This window comes from Carettochelys insculpta, chromosome 1 (genome assembly GCF_033958435.1).
Source record: "Carettochelys insculpta isolate YL-2023 chromosome 1, ASM3395843v1, whole genome shotgun sequence".
In the NCBI taxonomy this organism is placed as follows: Eukaryota; Metazoa; Chordata; order Testudines; family Carettochelyidae; genus Carettochelys; species Carettochelys insculpta.
The window spans coordinates 273,653,287-273,675,669 of record NC_134137.1 but is presented as its reverse complement, the minus strand read 5'-3'; the positions used below and the strand labels follow the sequence as shown (position 1 = coordinate 273,675,669).

Below are 22,383 nucleotides of genomic sequence, written 5' to 3'. Positions count from 1 at the left end.
TCCCTTACACCAAAAGTTTTCCATTTCTCCTGTTACATGTTGCTGTGTCACAGCCAAAAAAAAAAAAAAATCAGGATTCCTCATTCTGTCATGGTGAAAGGGCCTCAGTCAAGCACACAAATAAGTACTTTGAGGAGTCAGGGCCCCAGAAAGAAAAGTTCAGTCAAGTTCCACTCAGGTGCAGTGGGGAAGGGAGATCAGGGAAATGGTTGTAGTTCCTGCTAGCCTTGGCAGCAGTTTTAGTAGCTGGGCCCTGTAATGGCCCATGTGCCACTGAAGGCTTGGCTTGGTTTAGCGGAGCACTGCTTTCATGCTTTGGTGCACCTCCTTCAGTCTTATGCCTGCGTAGTTTCCTTATGCGAGGGGAATTGCTTACAGGCCAGAAGCCATTTCCATTGTGTCCCCAGAATCTGCTCCTGAACTTGGAAAAAGTGGGATTAGAAGCTTACTCTAAAAATAAGCCTCCTCACAGGCTGGCACAGTAGACCCACTGTATTTATTGTTTTTGCTTACACATGAGGGGGGCGATTTAATTAACATCCCTGTGGGGCTAAAGACTGGCAAAGAAGTAAATCTCAATTCTCTTCAGGCTTATACTTGCTTTTTGCAATTCTTGTTGGTGAATAGGATTTGACCCTGAAGCATGGCTGGCGCACAGGAGCAATTATTCCAGAGTTACGGTCAGAGATTAAAATCATGAACACAGAACAGTACATTCAAACCATGACCTGGCTACAAACCCTGACTGGATTATTGGAACATATGCAGGTTTGTTGTGTGTACGTGGTTTTTGTCTGTGGTTTTTCTAATAGTTCTTATTTAGCAGAGGAGATTTGAACTCAAGTGTTCTAAGACCAACTCTTTAAGGGTTTGAATTAACAACCTTACGAGTATTTTCAGTGTGACTTTAATTTAGTTACATTTAAGCTTTCAAATCTGATTGTAGCTACAACCATTCTTGCAACTCAAGTTTGTTTTGTAAGCCAGGTTACTCACAAACTCTTACAAAACACACCTGTACTGGCAACAAAAAGCATGCCAGATCTGTCTCAGGGCCTCCATCATGTGTTGATGAGTAGGGAATAATGCAGTTTTCTCCACATCCCTTCTGTTTATGATGATTGCTTGATTCTTGATCCTTCACGTTTTTTTCAGGGCGCAGAGGTGGTGCACCAGCATTACCTTTTAAAGCAGCATTTTTGTCTTGCACCAGCAGCAAATAAGTCTTTCTCCCTTTATAAACTATTACTCTTCAAGCACCCCTAGTTATTTGTTGAATACATTTATATTTCAGGTTCACCGAGATCCAGAGTCACAAATAGTTTTACAGGAATGGAAAAAGGAAAGAAAAGAAATGAGGTAAGAAATGAACATTCATATACTTGTACTCAAAAAGGGATGTTTTGTTTGGACTTTACCAGTGTTTTCCAGAAATCTGTATCCTCTATACTAGCTACTGATACGGATAGGGACAAGAATTTATATCTGTCTTCTGTGTGCCTCTCACATGGCTGCTGTCGCCCTCTGCATAAGTGAATTCTTTCCCACAGGGCCCCCCTGCAGAACCATATTGTTTTCTTCATGTTCTGCAATGATATGTTATGGTCTCACTTAGGGTAACTAAGTTACACTAGTTACCCTGATGCTCTTCCCACCCTGCATAGTGCTGGTCCACCCCTTTCCCCCCATTCTGGATCCCTTTGCTTCTCTGTCCTCTCTGCATTAGCTGCAACACATCAATAACTGTTCCCCTAAGGCAATTTTTGCATAACTCAGCCATGCTTTTCAATGGGGGAGTATCATTCTTTGGCTACATCTACACTACTGTGTTCTGTGGACGGAAGTTACTGTCTGAAGATATCTTCCGGCAGAACTTCTGTCGACAGATTATGTCCACACACAAAAGTAGATTGAAAAAGCAGTCTGCTCCATCGACAGAGAGCAGCCAAACTGCCAAGCTGCTCTCTTGACAGAATGGCCAATCAGAAGTTCAGCAAACAGGACTGGCCGGTGAACCAGAAGCCCCGTCTGTCAACAGAGGGTTCCCGGAGTATCTACATGGCTTTTTTGTTCACAGAAGCTGTCGACAAAGGCATTATTCCTCATAGTGGAGGGGCAGCACACTGTCAGCGGAAGTGCTGAGTTTTGTGGACAGACTTTTGATAAAATGAATTTTATATGTGGACACTCCACAAGTTTTGTCAACAAAACCCAACCTTTTTTGAAATAATGTTACTCAAAATAACTTACGCAATCTGCCTCTTCCAGTCCCATTTCCAAAAAGACTCATATGTTCCAGTTGGAAAAATTAGTGTCTGGAAGAGACTGGCTAGGCTGCAGGAGCTCAAGATTATTAGAGTATTGTGTCCAGTTCTGGGTACCACACTTCAGTAAAGAGGTGGAGAAATTGGAGAAGGTCCAAAGAAGAGCAAAAGAAAAACGATTAAAGGTCTAGAAAACATGACCTATGAGGGATGACTGAAAAGAACTGGGTTTATTCATTTTGGAAAATAGAAGACTGAGGGGGGATGGGCTAACAGCGTTCAAGTACTAAACAGGCATTACAAGGAGGAGGGAGAAAAAATATTCTCCTAAGCCTTTGATGACAGCAATGGGCTTAAATAGCCACAAGGGAAGTTTAGGTGGGATAATGAGAAAAACTTGCTGTCAGATGGTTGAGCACTGGAATAAACTGCCTGGACCTGATGACCTCTTGAAGTCCCTGTCTATTCTAGTATTCTGTGATTCTAAGTGTGACAATGTTAAGGTTATGTTTACACTGTATACATTACAGTGGGACAGATGCTCTTTTCTAGTGGGAGAAAGTTCTACTGGCAAAATAAAGCTACCCTCAACAAGCAACAGTAGTTTTGTCAGATGACACTGACAAAATGCTGTCCACATGGGCCCTTTTCATCAGCAAAGCTTTTTGTCAGTCGAGAATGGACATTTTGTTTTTTACACACCCCTGACTGACGGAAGTTCTACTGACAAAAATGTAGTGTAGAAATAGCCTTCGTGTGGGAAGTAGAAAACTTTAGAAGAAAGGTTTTTTTCTTTGTCTCCTCCCCCCAGCCCTTTAAAATAGAACTTGGAAACACTGGGAACCAATCTTATGCCATCGGTTTCAGTGGGTAGAAGATCAAGGTCTTATTAATCAAACTGAGGACGTTTACAAAATAATGTATTGTCACATGAAATGCTTTTCAAAGCAAGTTCAGACAGCTTTGAGTGACACTACTAAGCGAATAATAGACATAACTCACCTTATGTTGCAAGTTCTGTTCATTGCAGATGTTGGGTTATATATAAATTGATTAAAATGCGCCCTTCTCCCTAGTATTCTGTCTTCATAAATTTTCTTTCTGGTTACAGGGTAATGACCAGAAACTTCTTCAACTCACAGTTCGGGAGCTTATTCAGGACTGACCAGAATCCAACCTATTTCTTAAGGCGTTTATCTCGATTTGCTGATATTTACATGGCATCACTGAGCTGCCTCTTGAACTATGATCCCAATTACACATTTTATCCAAGGAGGACTCCTTTGCAGCATGAACTTCCTACCTGGTCAGACCAACTATGCACTGGCACATTCAGAATACCGTTCCTGCAAGAGATGGTTCAGATCAAATGAACTTTGGCATATATATGGGTTATTTTATTGCACCCCAATGGATGACTATACCCATCAGTAACAACCAGAATGTAGGTTTATTTTTAAGCACTTAGTATCATCTGTCTATCCTGATCCAGTTACTGGACGTCTGTGTCCTGACAGAGCAAGTATTCATATATAACTTGTCTCTCCTATGTTGCACTTTAGGGAATTCTGTGCCAAAGCCCCAAAAGTTCTGCCCACAGCATTTTAACATACATATTTTGTCAAAATAACACAGTATAATCACACCCATTTCCATCATTTTGGTCATTTTATTTCAAGATACCAGTGAGCAAACATGTCTGTAACAATACAGTCAACAAAAAGGGATCAGGAAACGTTTTTTGACAAATGGATTCCTTAGTAGGCGTATTAATAGAAAACGCCGAGTAATAAGTCATTTCAGCTACAGTGCAGAACCGTATTTCTGGCAGCCCTCTGAAGCAGTACAGAAGCTTGGGGGAGTGAGAGAACAGAGGAGCTAAGGGAGAGGGGAGGGAAGTAGTTGCTGGGCCGGATCCTGGGAGGGAACCTGGAGGATTATTGGGTGTGGGTGGGTGAAGTATGGAACGCTTTTTGGCTGGGGGTGGAAGAGGAAAGGGAGAGATTGTTAGGGAGTTGAGGAGCACGCCCCCCCCACCCCCCAGCAGATCCTTACTGACCTAAGCCCCTCCTATTCAATCAGACACATCAGTCACTGTAGGTGCCCATACCATCTTGCCAGTGTCCCTGTTGTCCCTGAACCTTCTGCCACACCTGCCATGCCTCTCTCTTCCATCCCCATGTAGCCTTTCATCCCTACCCCCATGCCCATTTGGGCATGCACTGCCAGCTCCCAATCAGCCCTTGGTGCATTGCTGTCACCAAACTAGTTCCTGTGCCCCCTACTGTAGTCTGCTCCCCCACTAGCCCTTCCAAACCCCAGTGTGTGAACCCTCAGCCGCCCTGTGTACGCCACTCTGCCTCTCCGCACCATATTGTGCGCCTCTCCTTGTTCGGCTCTGCAGCTGACTGTTCTTGCTGCTGAGCTGACTACTGTCTGTTATGGTGCTGTAGCAGCTCCTGGTGGATGAAGAGTGTAATTGCAGTGCCTCTCTGGCAGAATCTGTTTTGTGGAGTTGGTGGGGGAGAAGAGGGAGGAATCTACAGGGAACATGAATTCTGCACATGGCCATGGTGCAGAACTTCCCAGGAGTAGTTAAGCATAAATATTCTTTAAAATAGTGAGACTTATCCTTGTACAAAGAAGGGAGAATAGATCTTCAAAACAGAATTGGCTGGAAAGGAAAATTTAGGCTTTTCTTCATATTGAAACTCATTTCTGCAACCTTCTGGTTTACAAAGATACAAAAAAAAAAGCATCCTATTTCTTCTCGTGTAGGTCTGATGGAGCTCCATCTGATGATGCCAGGTGTATCTTGCATGACGGAAAATGTTAAGTTCTGCTGGCAGTTTAGAGAGAAATAAAATTCTCAAAGAATTTACCATGAGGTGGGGAAGGAGCAGTCAGTCCAAGTACAGGCTTTGAACCTCTCCAATCTGGCACTCTCTGATCTGGCAAACTTCATGGCTACGTCTACACTAGCACATTACGTCGAAGTAGCCTATTTCGAAGTAAGAACATCGAAATAGGCTACTTTGACGAATATCGTCTACACGTCCTCCAGGGCTGGCAACGTCGACGTTCAACGTCAAAGTAGCGACGGGGAATGTCGAAAAGAGCCGCCCTGGAAGGAAATGCAGAGCGTCTACACACACAAGCACCCTCTTTCGAAACAAGGGGCAAGGAGAGACCGCGGACCAGGTCACAGAGCACACTAGCCCTTCCGGGGCAGCTGCAAGCCACTCCTTTAAAGGGCCCCTCCCAGACACACCCGGCCTGCACAGCACGAGGTCTGCAGAGCAGTAGCCACTCTCTCGCAGACCAAGTCACAGCAGATATGGACACCCAGCAGCAGCTGTAGCAGCAGCAGCAGGAAGAGGAGGCCCTCCAGGTAGTCATCCAGGGGGGCAAGCGCCCTGCTAGGTGCTGCCCCGGAGGCCGCCCAGTGGCTCCTACCAGAGGAACCTACCCCGGAGGCAGACGGGGACGCCCCTGACCAGCGGGCTCCCCTCTTCCTCCCTCACTGTCTGCTCCCCCTGCCTCTGGAGCGATCCCACCAGCTCCAAGTGGTGGGAGCAGCTTGTCATGCAGGAGTGAGATGATGATATGTGGCTGCAGAACTTCCGCATGCGCCAGCAGACCTTTCTCGAGCTCTGCCAGTGGCTCACCCCAGCACTGAGGCACCACGAGACCCGGATGCGGTGCGCCTTTCCCGTCGAGAGGAGGGTTGCAATAGCCGTCTGGAAGCTGGCCACTCCAGACAGCTATCGCTCCGTGGGACACCAGTTTGGAGTGGGAAAGGCCACGGTCGGGGTCGTCGTCGTCGTCATGGAAGTAAGGAGGCCCGAGCACGCACCCCCTGGGGGGCGGGAGGGTCGGGTGTGGGCTTGGGGAGGGAGGGACGGAGGGAGGGGCCAGGTGTGGGGCTGGAAAGGGAGGGGTACCGGGGAGGGCTGGGCTGGGCAAGTGGGGTGCCTGGGGGAAGGGCCCCGGGGCACTCTGCACAGCCTCATGGGCATCTGTGTTCCCTCCCCACAGGTGGTCCGTGCGCTTAACGCCATGTTGCTCCAGAGAGTCGTCCGACTCGGGGACCTGGACGCAGCCGTCACCGGATTCGCCTCCATGGGGTTCCCTAACTGCTTCAGGGCCCTGGATGGGACCCACACCCCCATCCACGCCCTGGACCACAGCGGAGGAAGATACATCAACCACAGGGGCTACCACTCTGTGGTCCTGCAGGCCATGGTGGACAGTTGGGGCCACTTCCAGGATGTGTACGTGGGCTGGCCCAGCTGCACACACGATGCCAGTGTTTTTAGGAACTCGGGCCTGTGCCACTGGCTGGAGGCGGGGACCTACATCCCCCAGAGGGAGATGCCTCTGGGGGACACCACCGTGCCCCTCTGCCTCGTGGCAGACGCGGCCTACCACCCCCAGCCCTGGCTCATGTGCCCGGCCACCTCAACGCCAGCCAGGAGCAGTTCAATGCCAGCCTGAACCACGTCCGCCAGGTGGTGGAGAGAACATCTGGCCTTCTGAAGGGCCGCTGGAGGTGCCTCCTTGCCCGACTGGATGTCAGCCTCCAAAACATCCCCCAGGTTGTGGGCGCGTGCTGCACGCTCCCCAACATCGTTGAGAGCAAGGGGGAGGCTTTCTTCCAGGGGTGGGCGGTCAACGCTGGCACGGGCTTCCCCCAGCCGGCCGCCTTACCCAGCCGCCAGGCCCACCATGAGGGGGTACCGGTCCGCGAGGCCCTGTGGGCCCACTTAGATCAGGGAGACTCCTGAGCACCTCCCTGGCCTTCCCCAGAAGACGCCCCCCCCCCCCCCCCCACACACACACAGCCCGCAATGCCCACACACGCCCCCAACACCCGCATGCCACCCCCCAACAAGCACACGACTCCAGCTTTTTGGAAAATAAAACTCTTTTTTTTTAAACTGGATAACTTGTTTGATTCAACAAAGAAACTGCAACTAATCTACAAAAGGGAGACAACTATATACAAAAGCGGGGACAACTCTATACATGGGCCAACAGCCAAGCCGTCCGCCAGGCCCCCATCAGTCCGGGGTGGGGGTAGAGGGGCGTGAGCCCTGGCGGGTATGGCTCGCAAACCCCCCCCCCCCGTCCGCGGTCCCCGGCGTGGCCAGCTGGGGGCTGGGAGGACCAGCAGGTATGGCCGGGATGCCTCTACTGGCCGGTCTTCAGCCCCAGTGGGCTCTGTGGAGCTTGCCGGTGGTGAGGCGGGTGGGGAGCAGGCGGGGCAGCAGGCGGCGAGGCAGGTGGAGCGGCGGGGAGAGCAGCCTGGGGGGCAGCGGGGGGCGGGAGCCGTGTGACGGCCTCCTGGATCAACCCAGCTAAGTCCCTGGAAAACCCCCATAAAGTCCTCCCACGCCGCCCATCGCCGGGTGGACTCCTCCCGCTCGAAGCGGAGTCTGTCTTCTGCTACCTCCATCTGCCGCCGGAGAGCTGCCAGCAGCTGAGGGTCCACTGGGCCCATCCCAAGAGTCCGGCGGTGGAGGGACCGTCCTGCTGGCCTTGGGGGTGTCTCCGGCCGCTGGTGGTGGCTGGCCTTTGGTGGGCTGTTGGGGACAACGGATGGTGCCTGGCTGCCTGGGGCATCCAATGCTGTAGCTGGAGAGAGGGGGAGAGGGAGGGGAAGGCTGTTAGTCCGGTGCCCTGGCCCGTGGCCCGTTCCCCCTGCCCCCTCTTGGGTGTTGGGTCTCCGTCCCTGTTGGCTGTCACCATGGCGTTGTCCCCCCACCCCTGGGGTCAAGACTGAGCTCTGTCCATGGGTACGGGTGCTGACAGGCACTGATGGTTGTGCCACCGTCCTGGGACTGTACTGTGGCTGGGCATTCACGGGTTGGGGTCCGCTGGGCGTGTGTGAGGCTCCCAGTCGTGGCTGGTGCCCCCGCCCAGTGGCCCATGGGTGTGTGCTCTGTGGGGTACGTACCTGACCATCCATTGCCACGGGTGGGGGAAGCCCGGTGGGCGGATGCCCAGCTTGTGCTCCGGGAAGGGAGGTCAATGAGGAGCTCCCCCTCCTTGCAGCTGGACCCCTCCTCTGCTGTCCTGAGCGGGGCTCCTCGGGTGTGGGGCTTGCCTCCGGGCCGGACTCTGGCTCCGAGGCCTGCTGGGGCTCGTCGGCCATGGTGTCAAGGGTGACCGGGGGGGAAGAGGTGTCCCGGGGGCCCAGGGTGGTCCTGAGCTCCCTGTAATAGGGGCAAGTGGCGGGGGCAGCCCCAGACCGGCTGGCTGAGTCCTGGGCTTGGGTGTATCCCTGCCACAGCTCCTTCACTTTACTTTGGACATGATCCGGAGTGCGGGCAGGGGCGACCCCGGGCAGCCAGGCCCTCGGCCAGTTGGGCGAATGCTTCTATCTTCCGCCGCGTGCTCCCCATCACGTGGAGCACCTCCTCCTCGCCCCAGAGCCCCAGCAGGTCTCGGAGCTCGGCCTCTGACCAGGAGGGGCCCCACGTCCTTTTGGTCCCCTGCCTGGCTGCTGGGGGTGCCTGGGTCCCCTTAGGAGGGGAGCCCTGGGGGAGCTCGGGGGGGTTGGCTGGAGGCCATGGATAAAGGCAGCGGGGATCGGGGCCTGTGAGAAGCCTGCAGGGCTAGCACGTGCCTGTGCTGCTGCCTGCATGCTCTCAGCTTCCTGCCACAGGTAATCCGGGTCGGTGGTGCCTTTAAGGCTGCTGCACGCAGTGACCATAGAGCCCCACAGGGGCTGGAGAGAGTGTCTCTCAACCCCTCAGCTGATGGCCGCCATGGAGGACCTCGCAATTTTGAAGTAGCGGGACATGGATCGTCTACACACACCCTACTTCAACATTCAACGTCGAAGTAAGGTGCTATTCCCATCCTTGTATGGAAATAGCGACTTCGACGTCTCGCTGCCTAATGTCAGTTTCAACGTTGAAATAGCACCTGGCGCGTGTAGACACGACGGGTGCTATTTCGACGCTGGGCTGGCTACTTTGAAGTAGCCAGCTAGTGTAGATGCACCCCATAATCTGGTATGATTGTAATTGGCCAGACAACCACTTATCATGGTTGTGACCAAGTTTCCCATGGTCCCATAAAGTTTGTTTACAGCTACCAGTCCTGGTCCTCAGTGTTCTGTGCTGTTGTTTAGCTGTAATTTACCCGACTGTCTTCTAAGAGCCAGGAAGGAGGTCCCGAGGGTGATGGATGAGAGAGGTTCAACCTGCATAGTAACTTTCCATGCTGGATACTTGAGTTACAATAGATCTTTAAATCTATAATCTTACCAAGACTCATTTCTCACAGGCTGCCTTTTCTCTCTACATTCATTTTAAGTTAGTGTAGTATAATAACTTGAGTCTTACATGTGATAAATATGTCATCCCTGGTTGTAGGCACGAATTTTCAAATACAGCTAGTGACTTTGGGTGCCAAATTTGGGCCTCTTAAGTGGCTTCATTTGCAAAAAGTGCTGACAGTTTCTCAAAATAGGCACCAGTTCTCAGTGAAATGCTATGAATGAATGTTCAACTAAAATGCAGGTGTTTTGTTGTTGTGGTGTTGAACAGTGTCTTACTCTGATGTGCTCTGTTTCAGAATATTAAGCCTTCGTCACAGGTTTGATGTAGCTTTCCGTACTTTTACATTTCAAAATAAATACATAATGTTGGCGTATGAGTTAGAAAAAAACAGAGGAGGAAAAGGAAAGAGGAAAAAAAATGAAAAGCAGAATTATGTCTGATCTCTTTGGTTTTTAAACTCCCAAAGTTGGAGGAAAGAAGATCAATTGGATCTCGCAGAGTAATGGGGACTGTACAGACTAGCAAGGAGCTTTGTTTACTTAAATTACTGAGACGCTAGGTGATAGATGAGCAGTTAATTTCACATTGCATCGTTCCCAATATTTAAGACTGAGTTGAAGATTATCCAACTTTTGCACAAAGGAAGCATCTGTTGAAATGTTTCCTCAAATAGACACTTCAGTAAACCCCGACAGAAGTTTCTAAGAAGGGTTTTTCCCTCCTCTGTGACCAAAGGTGGAAAAAAAAAAAAACCCACAGTGCTTCCCTACCCACCCGTTTCAGAACACACATAGCTTGACTCATTTTAGTATTTCCTATGTTGTATTCCTAATTTTTTTAAAGTATACGAAAATGTAATTGGCAAAAATATAGGAAAACTTATTCTTAATTTCCTTTTAGGGCTTAATTTGCTTCCAGCAATGACCATCAGGGAAAGAAACTTTTGGTGACCAAAAGGTTATTTTTTTTACCAGTCTGTTTTTTGTGCACTTGTGTTTATAATGACTTTCATATGCAATATGGTTCCAATTTTGAAAAGCATGTTTAAAAATGAACATTTTAAAAAAGCTTGCACAAATCCAGTGTAGGATTTCTTTAAGCCTGGATGCTTGAAATAAATCTATATTGGCCATGGAGGTTTAATGTGACAGCATTGTTTGTTTGCAGTTTTTGCTAGCTTGGCTTCCAAAGCTATATGAGACATTTTTAAGGGGTGAGTTACATTTTTTTTTTTTTTTTTCGTTACATCTGAAGACACTGTACTTGACTTGAAATGCATGAGTTCCACTGACTGTTCTACTGTTTGCTGGAGAGAAGAATACACTTCTGCTGATTCCTAATAGAGTTTTATGGGGGGAGGTGTTGGCTGGAGTGGACAGTGCCAGCACTAGTTAATTTAATCTTTTACATAACTTGATATCTGTTCTATTTTATATGCTGAAATATGGAGGATGGAAGTAATCACATTGCCACCAGTGGGTTATCCTGCTATAATAGTACAAAATGTGATGTTACTGAACTTAGCACATTTCATATCCCAAAGGATACCAAAGTGCTTTACAAAGTGATGATTGTATTTGTACTGCAGAGCATTAAAAATACAGCCTACTTTTTCCTTCTGACTTCCTCCTAGCAGACAGTAGTTAAATGTCACATTTTAAACACTGAATATTGTTAGAACATTTTAATGCTTGTGGCTCTTGACATTAGCTTTTGTTGCCTAATCTTGTAAATCTAGGTAAAGAGTGAGTCCTGAGCATTACTAGCCAGTTAAGCAAGAAGAGTTCAAAATCTTCAAGCTGACATAAAATACAGTAAAAATGTTACATTATGCTTCTTGTTTATTACTTGAAGAGCTGTGGGAAAGCACCTAATATACTTTCTTTATTTATAGTGCATGACATTTTTAGCTACAGGGTATTAGTGTTCAAGCAAACTGTGTACAATATGAACTTAAGACAAGTATTTTTGAAAATATAAATACATGAATATGCTTCAATGTTCGAATACTCTTCCTGTTTCAGCCTAACTTTAAAAATGTTTTTGATTTTTTTGTAATTGCTTTAGCATTCTTGAGTTGTGTATTTCCTACTTCCCGTATTAATTACCTTCATGAGCACTGCCACGCACTTTTCTCATGTGGTTTTTATAGCATGTTTAAAATGCAGTGTGTCTTTATTGATTTCTGGAATATATTTCAAATGAACTCTAGAGAGGTGAATTGTCTATATTTAACCTAAACCAGAAGCCCAAAAATTAACAGTTTGTCTAAGAAACTATCAGAAATGTTGCTTTATGTGAAGACTATTTAATGACTGATACAAAAATAAATGTGTGCATATTATCTGGTCCCTAAAGAGCCTTAATCTTTCTGACAACTGGAAGAGAGCGGCAGGAAGCTTATTAGCCAGGTTCACCAAGTAGAAAAACTGTCCTAGATATTTTAAGAATTCAGTTTAAGTAAAAACCATGTGTATTTGGAGAATAAGAAGGAAGGGGGTAAACATGAAAATGACTTTAGCCTTTGCCTCACTGTTCAGTCATTTATAAACTTAGAATCCCTCACAACAGATTGACTATATCAACAAGCGCTGTGCCTCTGGGGGTCTGCCTACATCCACATTTTGTATGTGTCAGCCTGAACATCTACACTAAAGTTTTTAGCCCTTCAGCCCAAAACCCGAGTCATCTGGCACAGTCCAGCTGCAGGTGTTACATTGCACTGTAGACATAGGCTGTATTACGGTAACTGGTCAGGTTTGCTTGTATTGCTTAAAAGATCCTGGGATATTTATATGGAAGAAATCCTGTGCTGCACAAAAACTGAATTGTTGCAAAATAGAGGAAAGAAAATGCTAGTAACTATATTGTTGCTGTGATATGTTACCACCACTGCCATCACAAACACAGATTTCTCTTCTTGAGGTTTCCAGTCATTTGGAGACTTGCTGCAGCATTAATACGTAATTTCCCTACCTCCCCCTTAAATCCCTTCCTTTATTTTCATATAGGACATGCAGAAACAGCAGCTGCTATTGCTGTTCGTTTAAAATTTACATCTCCTGTGTAACTCATAGAAACACACGACACAGACAGGGCAGAAGACTATTTTATGCAACGCGAACCACTGAAAGGTGAACAACAAAGACAAAACAGGCAGTAAGCAAAAATTGAATGTCTGTTCTGCACAAAAATGGTTTGAAATAAAAGCATGAAACAAGGTTCAAGTCCTACACAACTTGCAGTACTCATTAATTACTTTACAATGTCTTTCTTGTTCATAACAATGACAGAATCTATAAATGGCTCAGAGTGGACAAACCAGACATACTATATTTGCATTTACAGTTACTTGACTTTTTAGAAGGAAGACGTTTGATAACAAGATTTAGCAATTTTTAAAATGAAGATCTTAATACTATTAAGCAACGTTTGCTGCTTTTGCTCCCTGTAAGCCACGTCTTAGTTCAACACCAAAACAAAATTAGGTAGAAGTTACAAGAGTAGTAAACCCAGAGTACATCCTCCAAATAAGGACATCGGGACTATGTGTTTAAGAGGCAGTCTGATCTCTTTACAGAAGGATGGGTGTTGTAAATCAAGCCATGTGTTGTTCTGAAAAACTGAGTCTGTGCTCACGAAAGCTCATGCTCAAAACTTCTCCGTTAGTCTATAAGGTGCCACAGGACCCTTTGTTGCTGTAAATCATTGTGGGCTGTTGTCTAGCAACTGCTATGTCCATAAAAAGAAATAACCTTTAAGTGTCTCCTAGGCAGAGGAATATCTCCATTACTTCTTTATTTGTTTAAAAATTGAGCTTGATATTCCTTATATGCTACCAACTTGTCAGCAAATTCCATATTTCAAACACCAGATTGCATTTTAAACACATACTTTAAATAATATATAGAAGGTCTTTTTTTTCCCTGAAATGCTTAGGCAGGGCTTAGAGGGGTAGCTGTGTTAGTCTGTAGCTTCACAAATAACAAACAGACCTGTGGTACCTTAGAGACTAACAAATTTATTAGGTCGTGAGCTTTTGTGGGTAAAACTCACTTCTTCGATGAAAAATGGAGAAGAAAAACAGAATCCAAGGTTTATATAGCAGGGCAGAGGGAAGGAGAACAGGATACCTGTCAGTAGTAAGACCAGTTAATGAAGCAAATTAAGTAGGATGTGTCTCATTCCTGTGAGTATCAAAGGTGGGGAGTTTGCCCTTGTAATGCATAAGGTAGTTAAGATACGTTTTTCACTGATAAGTCCAACTTCAGTCTTCAAAACTGATCGTGAGGCCCACTCATGACAAGCTGCTGTTCATCAGAGTCCTATAAAATATAAATCATCAGATTCTAATATTGTCCAGTCTATAACTTCCCTGACGTTGAATTTCTATATTTTTTTCTGTCTGCTGCATGTGCATCAAGCAAGCCAAACCCCAGTACAAATATTAAACTGCATTTCAGATTTCTCCTCAGCACGATTTCCCCACCCACGAACCTCAGTCATCCTGCATCTGGAGTGGTACTGCTTCATGCTGTTTGGCTTCAGCCACGGTGAAAGGACCTAAGGAAACCTGAGCCAGCCCTATAAGGGCCTCAGTTTGGCAAAGTCCTAAAAGCTCAGATTTTAGTGCTACTGAAATTAATGGGATTTTTTAAGCACACACTCAAGTGCTTTGCTCAGTTGGTGCCACAGGGACTAACCCCACCTGTCTTCAGTTTGTTTAACTGTTCTCTGCAATTATGGAGTGGGGGAGGGAGTGCACAGTGCCCTAAATAATTGAGTCCCCTTGCTACAGCCAACGTTTGTGAGTGTAGCAGCAGCCAAGCTGTGAAATGCTGCTCAATGTCCCTCTAACTGATACAAGAGCAGAAAGCATGTTTTATTATAGGAATATTTACTTTTACAGGGGGTCACAGTGCATGAAAGCCACTGCTACAAGATGTCTGCAGCTGAGGTAAAGAAACATTCTTTTTTAAAAATAAGGCCTCTTCCACACATCCTCCACCTTCCCACCTCCCCCCTGCCCTTTGCACACCACTCAAGCAACAACTGAGGATGGGGCTATGGAAGTGTTTGCATAAAGTTAGCAGCCACCAGCATTTTAACATCTGTGTTTTCTAGAGCTAGATCTGGGGGGGTTAGGTGCTGCTGAGTAGTCTAATGCAGTGTTTCTTAAACTAGGCTCCATGGAGCAATGGTGTTCTGTGAACAATGCACAGGTGGGCTGTGAGCATTTAGAAAAATACACTGCTGGTATATGATTTCTGTTATTAAAACCAGAATCAATGTTACTTCTTTATTGCTATGATACACGATTAAATTACTTCATTTTGGTTGTGCTGTATATGTTGCTGTTGGATTTTTTTGGAGTCTGAGAACAGGGTTTTTTTTAAGAAAAGTTTAGTAAGTGTTCTGCATTAAAAATATTGCTGTTTGGTGTTCCATGGTATCAAAAAGTTTAAAGAAATAATGGAACTCTAGACCAATGTTGCTACTGGTGGCGCTGGCTCACTGGTAGCAATGGTGGAATTTTTATTACCCCACAACCCACAAGAGAAAAGGGAAAGAGGGCACCCAAGAAACACCAGGCATAGAGACCTGAAGGCAGACACTAAAAAGATGGGATACACTTGTTCAGAACTGGAAAAGTTAGCCCAAGATGGGGGATGCTGGCAAATGGTTGTTAATGGCCTATGCTCCAAGATGTAGGAGTGGAAGACGCTTACTACTTCTACTATAAGAATAGACTCCTCTTCCCGACTTTCAGCGAGGTGCTTTCTCATTATAGAATTCCATCTTCACGGTCTTACGCTAGTATCACAGTCCCCAAAGTCAAAATAAAAACTTACAGAAAAAGGATCGTAGGTTGGTTCAGGCAGCGGAGGAGCTGAACTTTCATATGAGGGATTTGTGATATTTGAAGGCTTGTCGAGTGCCGTTACATCTATGTCTTCTTTTGACTGTATAAAACCACAACACCTCTTTAATATCCATCACTTGGCTACTAGATTATCAAATGAGACACTCAGCAGGTCATTGACTGTGCCATGTATAAACAATTCATGGGGTGGGGGTTGGGGACAGTGGTGTCTGATGGCTAGAGCACCAGAGCTGGACTTGGGAGATCTGAGTTCTGTTGCTGGCTTATGCTGTATGATCTTGGGCAAATTGCTTCACTTCTATGCTCCTTTTTTCCCGCCTCACTGCTTGTCTTCCCGACATAGATTGCAGATGTTTTAGCAGGGGGATGGTTATTTGTACCATGTCCAACACAAGGAATTCCCAGTCTCACCTGTGGCTTCTGGATGCTACCAGAATATGCAGATATCAAGGTTTCCCTTGGTCAATATGCTTCTTACTATCCTGAATGACTATTGATGTTATGCAGGAACCAGAATAAGCAGGGACTACTGGCTGTTTCCAGGGGCTGAGAGGGAGAAGGAAGGGATTTTCTTATAGCTCCTTTTACATGACCCTCCCTCCACATTTTTTTTCCAAATCTTTTCGTATCTCATGCTGAACAGTTCTGTTGCTGGATTGCTTCCTAGGAAGGTGCTGTGCAAAGCTAAGCAGTGTTGGCTGGCTCCACGTCCAATATGGTAGCTAGCTGACTTTTCTGACTTGAGCAAATGCTTTAATTTGTTTTTAATTTTCTTGTTGCCACATCTCTTTTCAAACATGCTCGCTGGACAAGCCCAGGACTAGCCTGACTGCGGGCAGTAGAATGGGGGTATTGGGTGGTGATGCACTTTGGTGGGCACAATTTGGCTTCCAAGTTAATGGCCTGCAGTGAGTGTCTGGGTGTGTTGGAGAAGTTGGACCTTGCGGCAGGGCTGCTGTAGAATGCAAACTTAGCCAGACTGTGGCTGTGGTTGTGGCCGTGAAGTTCTTGGAAGGGCTGTTCCACAGGCAAGCACCATTTCACCGTGGTGTATTGGTCAGCATGCACACCGCATCCCCACAGAACCCACGGGCTCACTCAAGACTGCTGTTGTGTAGTATGGGACCTGGCCCTGCCACCTCTGTGTTTAGGCTCCTGCTCTCTCCTGACTCCAGAGACTATGTCTCTTGCCCTTGTTTTGAGGTAAATGGGCCAAGGGAAGGAGGAAGACTGGGAGGCTCCTTGTGCAGGCTGTTGGTTTGCACAGGCCAGGCTGCCTGCCTCACAATGGTTTGAAAAGACTGCCTCTTTCCAGGTTTTGGCACAGACTTTAAATTGTCAGGAACAGAGTTTTTGACCCAACACACAGAGGCAGCTGGGAGGTGGCTGGAAGCAAGCAAGCATATTTACTAATTAGCATAGTAACAAGGAAAGATACTTTTGAAGACCAACACAAACATCTGCCTGTAAAGGGTGTGGGCATGAGAAGGTGCTGACCCCATCTTGATTCAGTTTCACACTCAACCACCTCCTACCTTGAAATACCGGAAGCCAATATTTCTCTTCTTGAATCTAAAGTACGAGTACCCAACAAAAGCCAAGATTCCAATAACCAGGATGATGGCAAAGAATATTCCTGTTCCAAATCCAGCATGGAGAGAAGCCTGACCAGAGAAAGAGAGGAATGAGAGTTTGGAGCTAGGTCTGAGCATCACTCTGTAGTGGGAGTCCATAATTTAAAATGTTGTGCTCTGTAGAGCTGCTGAGGGCTGGGTAGGAGGCTGCCTCCAGTTTAATTTTTCTTGAATCGCTTTTGTTTCAGAACCTCACAAACATAGGTTAGAGCAAGCCCACATTTTATAATAGGATACAAAGCTGCTCACTGATGATCCAGTGATTTCTTTCCCCAGGGAAGAGTCCCTCTTCTGAAAAATCATGGTCAGACAATAGTTGTTTCTGTTGAGGTGCAAACGCAATCATTTCCTGATAGTTTGCAGGCAGGTAAGAGTATGGGAGTAGAATGATACAGTCCTGGTCTACACACAGGTTCTGTACTAACGTAACTTACCTGGGAGTGTGAACTGTTAACTAAATACACTAGGATAACCCCTAATGTGAACGCAGTTATATAGTAGAAAGATGCAGCATATTGATGTAATTTATTCCCCTTTCTGTACTGCGACAGGATACACCATTATAAAGGCTTATAGCAGTCTAATTGTACTGATACCAGATGGGGTTGTTCCACTATAACTAGACTGAGAAGGTCAAACTAGTACAACTATACCTAAAGTTGTATAACTTTGGTACATTTACACTACAGGGATCATTCAAAAGAAGTCCTTCAGGAAGATCTCTTCTGAAAGAACTCATTTCAAAAGTCTGTTCACACACAAAAAAGTGGATCAAAAGAGTGATCTGCTCTTCTGAAAGAGAGCGTTCACACGGCCCCCACTCTTTCAAAAGAATGGACCAGGGATCGAAAAATCAGGCACCATGAGGACTGCTCTTTTGAAATAAAGGGCCTCTGGAGCGTCTACACACGTTTTCTTTTGAAAAATGCTTTCAAAAGAAGGCACTTTTCCTGAAACAGGAGTGGAAGAGCACTTTCGAAAGGAGCACCATATTTTTAGATTTAATTTTGAAAGAACATTGTGTGTGTATAGGAGCTTTGTGGATATTTCAAAAGAACCCATTTCAAAAAATATTTTGAAAGAACTTGCTAGTATAGATGTGGCCCTTATGTGTAGACAACCTCTTAGGGGGATTGTGCTCAGACTATTACAAAGTGCCAAGTTTGCACACACTGGTTACGTCTACACGTGCACCCAACTTCGAAATAGCTTATTTCGATGTTGCGACATCGAAATAGGCTATTTCGATGAATAACGTCTACACGTCCTCCAGGGCTGGCAACGTCGATGTTCAACTTCGACGTTGCTCAGCCCAACATCGAAATAGGCACAACGAGGGAACGTCTACACAGCAAAGTAGCACACATCGAAATAAGGGAGCCAGGCACAGCTGCAGACAGGGTCACGGGGCGGACTCAACAGCAAGCCGCTCCCTTAAAGGGCCCCTCCCAGACACACTTTCATTAAACAGTGAAAGATACACAGAGCCAACAACTAGTTGCAGACCCTGTATATGCAGCACGGACCCCCAGCTGCAGCAGCAGCAGCCAGAAGCCCTGGGCTAAGGGCTGCTGCCCACGGTGACCACAGAGCCCCGCAAGGGCTGGAGAGAGAGTATCTCTCAACCCCCCAGCTGATGGCCGCCATGGAGGACCCCGCTATTTCGATGTTGCGGGATGCGGATCGTCTACACGTCCCTACTTCGATGTTGAACGTCGAAGTAGGGCGCTATTCCCATCTGCTCATGGGGTTAGCGACTTCGATGTCTCGCCGCCTAACGTCGATTTCAACTTCGAAATAGCGCCCAACACGTGTAGACGTGACGGGCGCTATTTCGAAGTTACTGCCGCTACTTCGAAGTAGCGTGCACGTGTAGACGCAGCCACTGTGAGGAGAGTATAAGCAGAGCCCAAAATTTGTATCCGCATCTGCAAAAATGAACAGTGGATAACTACATCCATGAATGTGGATAACTCTGGGTATAAAGTGGACATCTGTGGATTTGCAGGGCTTTATGTATTATTGTGCTCATGAGACCTACTATCTTGGTATGATTTGTGGCGATAATCTGCCAATCAAAACTGTGCAGGAATTGGAATTTTCATCCTGTAGAAAACTTCAGTTTTTTGTTCTGACTCACAGTAAAAATCCCAGAAATGTGAAGTTTTCCCTAGGACAGAAACTTTCAAAGAACTCTAGTTTAGAAGAACCAAAATGGAGTTTTTCAAAAATTTCTGATATACCAAACCAGCTTTCCATGTAGCCTCAGACCAGGGGAACCTCATACAAGATAAAGTTTCCATAGAAGGTTTTGGTGGAACTGACAAATTCACAGAATCATTTGATTCAGTCAAAAATTGGCATTTTCCAGTAGAAAATTGTTCTCTCAGAAAAACGTTGACCACATCTACCAGCAATCCTGTCCCTTGAGTTTTAAACTCAACCTTTGTCCTTATTGTGGAAGAAAACCTGAGATACCAAAGGCCAGGCTACTTTTCAGGAATTACAGGAAGATGTTTTATGAACAGGTTATTCACAACTGTCAGCAATGCTCTCAAATGATGTAATAAATACTTACAGGAGGTAGAGGAGGAGCTTTTAAAGGCTCTGAAATGACATGGATTACTCCATTAGAAGCAATGATATCCCATTCCAGAATAGATTTTCCATCCACGTATCTGGTTTCATTCTAACAAAGAAAAAGAACAAAAGGAACTGAGTTTTGACCTTCCTGACTTCAGGAACAAAGTGTATTTTAAATTTATTTCTCTTTCACTGATTAGAAGAGGGCGACTTCTGTGTAATTACACATTTGCCTAAAGTACCTTGCCTTGTTATTGGACATCAGCCTTACAGTTGCTCAAAGCCTCTGGGCCAGAGCTAATCAACTGAGTGGGAATGCAGGAATGGACAACACCAGGAAATTAATTTGTCACTCAAACTCTGTCATAAATGAATGCCTGCAAAGGGTTAAAACCAGAGGCAGGGGGGCTTGGTGGGGGGCAGCCAGGAAAGCCAAGGAGATGAAAGAGAGTCTCTTTTGAAATGAAACAATTGCCTGCTCAGGGAAGGTTTTTGTTCTGTGTGGCTGATGCAGAGAAAGACAGACCAAAATGATTGATCTTAACTTAATCCAGTAAATATCCTGGCCACATCATAACCAGCATATAGATTTGTAGGTAGAAAGGAAATATTTAGTTGGATGCTATCAGGTTAATTTTATTTTGGATTTGGTGTGAAACTTGTAGGCTGACTAACGTATTTTTTCCCTGTACTCTGTAACTTCTAAGTGAATCACAGGGGAGTAATTCTCTGTGTTCTAATACCAATAATTTTAGTTGTTTTAATTACATCTAGCAACCAAGTATGCTTATTTACTTTCTTGGTATTTTTTCATCTTTTGTGATTGAATTACTTTTTAAAGTCAATGATTTGATTCCTGTGTCCTAGAAGAGCGTCTATGTGAATGCCTGCTTAGACCAAAAGGGTCAGCTGTCAGATTACAGCTCTTTGTTTCCAAGCTATCTTCTAAGGAAAGGGTGAAGGTTGGGGTTCTCCCAGAGGGAGATATCCAGGCGTCTTCCTGCGTTTTTCCACTTGGTGAGGTTGGCAATTATCCCCTGAGGGTCAGAAAATCTTTGACTTTTGGGAGTTTTATTTAAGCAGAACCTACAGAAGCAAGTTATTTTTTTAAGGTTTTAGCAAGCCTCCACTTTCTGCACTCGGAGTGTCAGAATGGGGATCAGCCCTAGTGTTATGTTTTTAGTGATTTATGAAATTGACAGTCTTAACTCAATAGCAAAGAGCAAAACAGACAGCAAGAAAGCAGCTGTTTCCTTCTGGCCATATTATAGTATTTCAGCGCTGGCCAGGAGCATTCTTACCTCCGTGCTCACCAATTTCTGTCTTTCTGCTGAGGCTACCTTTAAATGCTATTTTGTTGGTGTCACTGACACCTGTCAGCCAGTCAAAGGCCATGGAACAGGAATGGGGTGGCAGTAGTTTGTCACTGCTTCCTGGGGCTCTAGCTGGACGATCAATTGTGAGTGTTAAAGGGAACAGTAATGGGATGTGGATCAACCCATCCCACAGTCATTCCCACCTGTTCTAAATCCATTTGGCAAACTCCTCTTGAACTCTTGCTCCCTATGCAACTATCCTGAGCCTCCGTCTGGTCCCTTTATCCTGCTTCTGTTACGCAGCGGAGCTGGAGCTCCCCATCTGGTGATTCTCCCACTGCAGAGGAATCATTAGCTGTGGCAGAGCTCGCCCACCCCGCTTCCTACACCATGGAGCTGTGCCAGGGGAGTTTCGGGTGCAGGGGTTGACAATCTGTGGCTGATGGGGTGGGACTGCTCTCAGTGACACAAGTGGCAAACAGGTCTCGGCTTGGCTCCGAGATCAGGAGGCTGCAAACAGCTTCTCTTACCCAGAGCCGTGCCCATGGGCTGGTGGGGCATGGCCGAGGCTACTGTCGTTGTACCCATTTTCTAATCTCTGTAAAAATACATTGTTATGGAGTGGGGAGTGTGAGAATTTTATTCCCCTTGTTACATTGCATGTGTTTTCTACTGTCCTGTAGTTAGCCTTTGTGTGCCTCAGATTCCCAGTTTTCCCACGCATGGTGATGGGAGTTGGGGGTGTGATAGCTTCTAGCATGTACACAGTGACCTTGTCCTTCGTAACCTGAGCCTGGGAGGGGTTGCAGCCAGGTGACACCTTTTGTTTGCAAAGCTCGACAAACCCTTGAGGAGGTACCTGGCTAGTTTGGTTTGAAGTGGGGCTGTTGGGGGTGGGGCAGTCTCAGCTGGTTTGGCAGGCAGGGGGAAGGGCCAGAGCCAGGACTCTGGCCCACTCTAAGGCCCTCTTCCCAAGATGGATTGTACCGATTGCTTCTGATTTCTGTGCTGACAAATCTGTTCTATGCTGTTGACTAATAAACCTTCTGTTCTACCTGCTGACAAAGAGTCAGATCTGACTGTGGAGGAGGGTGCAGGGCCCAGTGATTCCCCCACACTCGGTGACACACATGCCAGGTCAAACCATGTCTAAAGCATTTTATTTTATATAAGATTTAGGGCAAATGGTCTTGCTTGCGAGTAGGTTGTAACTTCTTTGTTGTGGCAACAGTGAGCAAATCCACCTTTTCTACGTAGAACAGAAGCACCTGGCTTGTTGTCTGCACTACATACGAGATGGTGAGAGCCACCAAGTAGGACTCTGAGCTATTAGTGTCTCCTGGCAGCATGAAAGTTGCTAGGGAAAGAATTTATGGGCTCAGCTGCTTCCTGCGGAACATCGGTTTCTAC

At 46.2% G+C, this 22,383-nt stretch overlaps 2 protein-coding genes across 2 annotated transcripts in view; one reads left to right on the top strand and one right to left on the bottom strand.

Moving 5' to 3' along the window:
• Positions 1–6,121, top strand: part of NT5DC3 (5'-nucleotidase domain containing 3) — a 44,774-nt gene extending 38,653 nt beyond the window's left edge. The window contains exons 12-14 of the mRNA XM_075007708.1: positions 628–768; positions 1,295–1,359; positions 3,376–6,121. Coding sequence (XP_074863809.1) covers positions 628–768; positions 1,295–1,359; positions 3,376–3,637 — 468 coding nt within the window. The 3' untranslated portion in view covers positions 3,638–6,121. The remainder of the gene's footprint in view (positions 1–627; positions 769–1,294; positions 1,360–3,375) is intronic.
• Positions 6,122–12,647: 6,526 nt separating this feature from the next.
• The window catches only part of STAB2 (stabilin 2), a 165,980-nt gene continuing 156,244 nt past the window's right edge, over positions 12,648–22,383 (bottom strand). Inside the window, exons 66-69 of the mRNA XM_075007690.1 lie at positions 19,653–19,763; positions 16,976–17,104; positions 15,409–15,519; positions 12,648–13,881 (exon numbers count right to left, since the gene is read on the bottom strand). Coding sequence (XP_074863791.1) covers positions 13,831–13,881; positions 15,409–15,519; positions 16,976–17,104; positions 19,653–19,763 — 402 coding nt within the window. The 3' untranslated portion in view covers positions 12,648–13,830. The remainder of the gene's footprint in view (positions 13,882–15,408; positions 15,520–16,975; positions 17,105–19,652; positions 19,764–22,383) is intronic.